The sequence below is a fragment of the Physeter macrocephalus genome, chromosome 14, assembly GCF_002837175.3.
Source record: "Physeter macrocephalus isolate SW-GA chromosome 14, ASM283717v5, whole genome shotgun sequence".
Lineage (NCBI taxonomy): Eukaryota > Metazoa > Chordata > Mammalia > Artiodactyla > Physeteridae > Physeter > Physeter macrocephalus.
Genome location: NC_041227.1, coordinates 86,345,918 through 86,353,226, shown reverse-complemented (window position 1 = coordinate 86,353,226; position 7,309 = coordinate 86,345,918). Strand labels below are relative to the sequence as shown.

General features: G+C 43.6%; 1 protein-coding gene across 1 annotated transcript in view; it reads left to right on the top strand.

The window, feature by feature from the left end:
- Positions 1–7,309, top strand: part of DNAH9 (dynein axonemal heavy chain 9) — a 304,796-nt gene that overhangs the window by 199,729 nt on the left and 97,758 nt on the right. Inside the window, exons 46-48 of the mRNA XM_024127927.3 lie at positions 614–756; positions 1,136–1,297; positions 1,482–1,715. Of these exons, the coding sequence (XP_023983695.1) occupies positions 614–756; positions 1,136–1,297; positions 1,482–1,715 (539 nt within the window). The remainder of the gene's footprint in view (positions 1–613; positions 757–1,135; positions 1,298–1,481; positions 1,716–7,309) is intronic.

Here is a 7,309-nt window from a genome sequence, read left to right as displayed (position 1 = left end):
CCAGCAATCTTGTTGTTTAACACACTTACGAGTTCTGATTGTTTATGTGTATATTCTCTTAGACTTCCTATTTAGAAAATTAGATTTTGATGATAACAGTTTTATTATTTCCTTAACTATCCATATAAATTTTATTTCTTTTCCTTGACTTGTTAGCCTAGGATATCTGTATAATGTTGAATAGAAAACATGAATAGCAGTCATGCTTGTCTTGTTCTTAATTCAAGAGAATATTTTAGTATTTCATCGGTAAACAGATATGATGTTTGCTTTGGGTCTGCGACAGATACCTATGATCTGGTTAAAAGAAATCTCAAACTAAATTTTCAGAAATTTTATGCAACTGTTTTGATGGTCATATCATTTTACTTCTTTAATCCATTAATGTAGTGAATTATTCTCATAGATTTTTCTAATATTTAACCATCCTTGCGTTTCCAAGATACACTCTAATTGGTCCATCATATATTTATTTTTATGTATTTAGTTGAGATTTTTAAAGATTATTTCCATTATATACTGCCTCATTAATACACTAGTTTATCTAACTTTCAGAACTTTGCCAATCTGGTAAAAAATAATAATTAAGTATCTGTGCTCCGATTCTTCCCAGGAGAGATCCCAGATCTCTACTCTGATGATGAGGCTGAAAACATCATAAGCAATGTGAGGAGCGAAGTCAAGAGCCAAGGTCTTGTCGACAACAGAGAGAACTGCTGGAAGTTCTTTATAGAGCGGGTCCAACGACAACTGAAGGTACAATGGTTCTCTGCCCGGGGTAGACGGGACCAGATATGGTCCGTGGGAGCCTCTATGGATATTTTGGACACAATAAGCTGTACTTACTGATTGTCTTGGGAGTGAGTGCCGAGGGTGCAAGGCCCTTCTCAGCCTGAGCACCTGTGCAAGGATGCCCTTCTCACGTGCTTCAAGGGCAGTGGCCTCCCTCTTGCCTCCTGAAGTCCCAGCATTTCTAATCCCTTGGCTGGAAAGGCTGCCTAGCATTTACAGATTTTTGTCTCTGTTGATATGCATCCCAATTTCCTGGGAAATAAAGAATCCAAGGCCATGTCTGTCTCTCTGTAAGTACATCTTGGATACCTTCTTGGTTCTCCCCACCCTTCTGCCTTCTCAGGTGACTCTCTGTTTCTCCCCGGTGGGGACCAAGCTGAGGGTCCGCAGCAGGAAGTTCCCCGCCATCGTGAACTGCACAGCCATCGACTGGTTCCACGAGTGGCCGCAGCAAGCCCTGGAGTCCGTCAGCTTCCGCTTCCTGCAGAACACGGAGGACATTGAGGTGAGAGGGCAAAGGAGACACCCCTCAAGCTCCTCTCCACCTCTGGATACAAGGAACCCCACATCCGGCAACTCCAGGTTGTTGGAGCATAGCTTTCCATGTGGTGAAACAACAAGCCGGGTGGGCAGTCACCTGCCGTCTTCATCGCCAGATGACCTCTTTATTCCCTGCCCTTTGATTCTAGCCCACGGTCAAGCCATCGATTAGCAAGTTCATGGCTTTTGTCCACACAAGTGTCAACCACACCTCCCAGTCCTATCTGAGCAATGAGCGGCGCTACAACTACACAACCCCCAAATCATTCCTGGAGTTCATCAGACTCTACCAGAGCCTGCTGTGCAGGAAGAGAAGGGAGCTCAAGTCCAAGATGGAGCGGCTGGAGAGCGGGCTGCTGAAGGTCCACAGCACCTCCGCCCAGGTGAGCGACGCCCTTCCAGCCCTCCTGCCTGCGGGGGGCTCCGAGGTAGTGGGCGCGGCCCCTTTCCAGAGGACCGGAGGGCCACAATCACGGTCTGAAGACCACACACTGTTCTCCAGAGGCCTCGGTGCCATCAGAACGGTGCCGGTGGTACCCAAAAAGCTTTATCAGAGGTCCAGGTTCTCGCTGAACTCATCCAAAAGAGTTTGGGCGAGGAACGCAGAACACAAAGGAAAAAACACACACACACGCTGAGGAGCGAAGAGAGCAAAGAAGCGGTTTATTCAGTGCAGAGGTGAAAGTTACACACTCAAGAGTTCCGGCATCCTCACAGTGAGGGGCCCGCCACAGGGTTTTTTGATCCTCCTCCTATCCTATTTTTAGCCCTGTGAAGGGGTGGGGTCTTTTTGATTAGGGATGGAGTATTCACTGGGGGAGGGTTGAAGTGTGGCCTGGATGGCACCAGTTTGCATCAACTCCCGGTCCTGCCCATTCGTCTCCTGAAGCCACAATACATGCCCTCTAAGAGCTGTTTTCCTTTAAATTCCCCCTTACTAGTCAAGCGCCACACGTGGAAGGTCATACAGAGTCATCAGCAACCTGTGCATTTTTATTGCGCATGCTCTGCAGTTTTCACGGTCAGAGTTTCTCGTTCAGATGCTACACAGTTTCTGTTTTAGATGCCATTCCTCCATGCACCATGGCCTCATTAAAAAGCAAAACAAGGAGGTGACATTGCCCTCTGCCTAAGGCCCGGCCCTGTCTTTCCTGCCTCACTGGAAGCCCAGCCAAGTTCTCCAGTGGAAGTGCACATCCCCAGCTGCAGTTTGGCTCCTCCTCTCACTGGTACGGGAATCCCCTGAATCTCCTCTTCTCTCTTTCTGTTTATCACCTCTTCCTTTTCCTCTATTTTCTTTTCCTCTCCAACCCACAGTCCTTTCATCAGCAAAACCCAGAGATGAACGGCTGGGAGAAATGGTTGCAGGGTTATACCAATTTTCTTTTGTTTCTTGTGTCTTACAATGTAATCTGTCAAAGAGCCGTTGGAATCGAATTTCTTAAACAAATCCTGTCTCATATCATGCATTCCCTCAAATGTTCCTAAGTAGTTGGCCGTCAGAAGAAGGCCCCTATTGCCCTGTCCTTGTTCTGTTTTTCTGCTTACTCTTCCAAATGGAACGAATCTATTTCAATTAATTTACTATCCTTCCCTTGAGAGCTGGGGACAACTCTAGCACCTTCTCTGCCCTGCTCATGCCCATCAAATATTGCTGGTCCCTCAATGGCCCCTTTTTGTGCTCTGCTTACCAGCCGCAGAGCCAGCCTCTCATTAAGGCAATGAAATTTCATGCATTTGCACAATTAAACTAAAACTGTAATCAATTTAATGCTTGGGCATCACATGTTCCTCTAGATTTCTAAGCCTTTCGTTTACTGTCACTTTCTCAGAGCTCTGCCTTTGGAATAGCTCTATTGAACTTCCTCCTTCTGACTTGCCCTTTCTCCCTACTTCAGTTTCGTGATTCATAGATGTAATGTATCTGGAGGATTTCAGTTCATGTAGCGGGATGCAATGAGCCCTTGCAATCTACACACGTAGAATTTCTTCTGCTCAGGAAATTTTTCTTCTGTTATCAGCTTTTGCGCATCTGGCCGGGCCTCTCCTCCGGGAGCAATGATGAACTAGATGGGTTCCTTGTGCTCCATATCTATTATCTGCTCCCTCATTGCTTTCCATCCCTTTGGCCTTCTCCTCTACATTCTAGGAGAGCTTTTCAAGTTTATCCTCAACAATACTAATCTAATCGTGGGCAATATTGCTTCTGCTTCTTATGCCTCCAGTGAAGACTTTAATTACACTATTACATTTTCGATATCCCCACAGACCTTCCTCATCTCATCCTTTTCCCTTTCCAACGTTGCTTTTTTATTTCAGCCTATTTTTCTGCAACTATATTACAGAAACCATTCTACCGATGATACCAAATAGCTTTTTTGATGTCTTTTCTAGATCCAGTAATGGGTCGTTTTCAGAGCTGCATTGCCCATCATAGTCTTCTAGATGCTTTTCCTTTCTTTGTCCTGTATTTATATAAAGACTTTTTTTTCCTTTGTTTACCTCCCGGCATGGTGAGATCTGTTCAAACTCGATGTTTGTCAACAAATCGTATGTGACAATTATCTGTGATGCTACTCTCTTTTCATTAATGTCATGGCCAAACCCCCTTCTTAGAGCTACAGTTCAGAGCAGGTTGAGGTACACAGATCCCAGTCCAGGCCCTAGCAGCTTACCTGGTGCATACCTTTGTCGGAGAAAGGTAGCATCTTCTTGCCCCAATCCCTTTCTTGTTCTCTCAATCTCTGAACGTCTAGAAAACAGCCAAAGATAGAATCCCAGAATGCAGTACTACCAGTTTTTTTTTTTTTTTTACCATCTCTCAGCTCTTCCTCTTCCTGTCTCCCCCAACCTACAACAGTGCCCTCAGAACATTCTGTATCCCCACCAGCCCCTGTTCTACCTCCTACCCATTTATCCTCTGGGAATTGCTGGTCAGTCTGTGCAAAGGACGATTGCTGGGGAGCACACAATGGGAAAGGTGCTCTGACACTCAACAGAGCAGTGCCCAGTATTCTGTCTTGTACAGACCCTGGGTCTTTGAGCAGACAATGAAGGGAGTCTGTTTTCCTGTTTTAGGTAATCTCTGTTTAACAAGGAGAAGCCTGGTTGTACCGTGAGGTGAATCCAGCTCTGTCTGCCATAGTCGGTGGAGAACCCTCCCGAGTCCTGGCATCAGTCTGTTTCTTCGCCTTCTGTCTTCTCTACTTGAATGAATAATACGTCTATCTACCCAGTTACCTACCCCAGAAACTGCAGTGTTATCTTAGCCTCCTCCCCTTCCCTCACTTCCCACATTTAAGCGTTAATACATTCTATAAGTTTTCCAAGTATCTCTCAGAGGTACTATTCTTGCTGTGTCCCCCATTTTAGACACTTCTTACCCAGATTATTTCGATAAACTGAACTCTCAAGTGTCTCCCCCATCCCAAGCCTGCTTCACCCACGTCCTCTTGCATCACCTATCAGCCAAAATCGTTGAGGTCACCCTTGACTCTGCTCATGCCTCTCTTTCTCTCACCACCTACAGCCGGTCCATCAGAAAGTCACTGTTGGCTCTGACTGCACACACATGCCCAGAATCCCATTGCACCTCCTGCACTGCTACTACCCTGATCGGAGCCACTGACATCTTTTACTTGGGTAGCTACAATGCCATTTGACTAGTTTGTCTGCTTCCACTTTTGCCCCCTGAATAGTCTGTCATCAACTGAGCAGCCAGAGTGAAGTGGTCAATTTAAAGCATAGTTATGTCACTTTTTTGCTTAAAACCCTGAGATGGCCCCTATTGCCCTCATTACAATGAGGCTCCTCCCCAACCCTGCCCTGTTAACTCTCAGACCTCATCTCCTACTGTCCCAAACCCACGGCCTTCCTCTCGAACCTCACCCCTTCTTTACTCTTTGCTCAGACACTGCAGGCCTTTGTACTGGCTGTTCCTCTCCCTGGGATGCTCTTCCCTCTAATATCCCCTGAAGGCTTCCTCCCTCATCTCCTTCAAATGTCACCTTCTCAAAGAATCCTACCCTGATGACCCCATTTTAAATTGCAACCCCACACCACTCCTGATCCCCTTATTCTGCTCTACTTTATCTTTTCCCAATAGGATTTGCCCCTGTCTAACAAATTATATAATTTACTTATTCATTATATTTATGTTTTGCTGTCTATCTCCATCTGTTGGATGCAAGCTCTATAAGAACAGGGATCCTTGTCTGTTTTGTTTGCTGATGTATCCCAAGTGCCTAAAACAGTACCTGGACAGAGCAGGCACTCAGTAAATATTTGCTGAATGAATGAATGAATGAATGAATTAATAACATTCTACTTAGTCTCCCTGACTATATTCTGACAGCACTCTAGACCGGCACTATCCAATAGAAACACCCTGCAAGACATAGATGCAAACTTAAATTTTCTAGTAGCTGCATCAAAAAAAGTAAAAATGAAGTGCATTTTATTTTAATTATATATTTTAGTAGTATATAATTTTATCACATATTTTAGTAACATTTTACTTAACCTAGTATATCCAAAATATTATCATTTTAACATGTAATCAATGTTAAAAAAGTTGTTAATAAAATATTTTCCCTTTTTTTCTACAAGGCTTCAAACACTCATTTGTGTGATTATACTTACAGCGCATCTCAATTGGAACAAGCCACGTTAAGTGCTTGCAGTCTGGAATGCTGCCAGAATACAGTGAGGGAGACTAAGTAGAATGCTACATTTTCAGCCACGTTTTAAGTGCTCATTAACCACACGTGGCTGGTGGCTGCCAACCTAGAAAGCACACCTTCAGACCAACCTCTCTCCTGCTCTTAGCGTGATCTTTGTTCAAACTACAAGTCTGAGTATTCTCTTCAGTAGGCCTTAATGATCTAGACATTGCAGTTCAGATTCTCTGAACTTTTCTGGAACTTTTTAAATTGCATATAGCTCCACTCTCCTCTTCCTCTTTTCTACCACCTTGAAGTCCAGCACTACTATTTGAAGTTCCCCACAAACTCCACAGCTTGTTCACATCTCTGTGTCTTTATATACGCCCCCACCTTGTCAGCTTGTCACTGTCAGGATCTAAATATATTTGATAGCTCCCTGCCCAGAAGCCCTCTCTAAGCTCTGAGCAGTATACATTCCCTTCTCTATTTTCTCTATGTTCCTTTAATTATTTATCCTTTTTTAAAAAATTGAAGTACGGTTGATTTACAATGTCATGAATTAATCCTTGAATTATGTTTCTTCTCTTGCATATATCATGCCATACTGTTAACAGTTCTTCAAGGGCAGAAATCAGGATTCAGTTGCACATAGAATGTGTTCTATAAATGGGTAGATGGGTAGATGATAGATGGATAGGCAAAAAAACACATAAACAGGTTCTAAAATCACCTACAAGTTCAGAGAGTGGGTAGAGAATGGGTCTTTTGCAATTCCGTCACCTGATGTATATTCCAAACTTATTGATGGTTATATAATGATGATTCTTCTTGTAAAAATGGTATCTGGGGTGCCTAACTCTGATATAAACCCTTCATCTGGAATTATTCCTTTGGTAGAAAAGGACTGAAGTACAGCGCCATAAATCTAGGTATAAGGGTAATGACTTGAATTATATTCTACGGTATCCTTCTACCCAATTATGACAGCTTTTGGTGTACATAATCTGGTAGAAGTAGACTAAATGGATCTCACAGCTCAGGCTCAGACAGACCCTGAATTTATTTAGCAATAATAGTAGTATTGGAAGTAGTAATAATGACAATAATTAACAATCGTATGGTAATCTAAAATTCAATAAACTTTAGACTTATAATTTCATGCTTTGATTCAGCTAGTCAGAATATAACTTATTTTTCTGTAACTGAGTTTAACTTAGCTCTGGGTCCATCTTTTTTCCCTTAAGAGTAGAAATCTAGGGCTTCCCTGGTGGCGCAGTGGTTGAGAGTCCGCCTGCCGATGCAGGGGACACGGG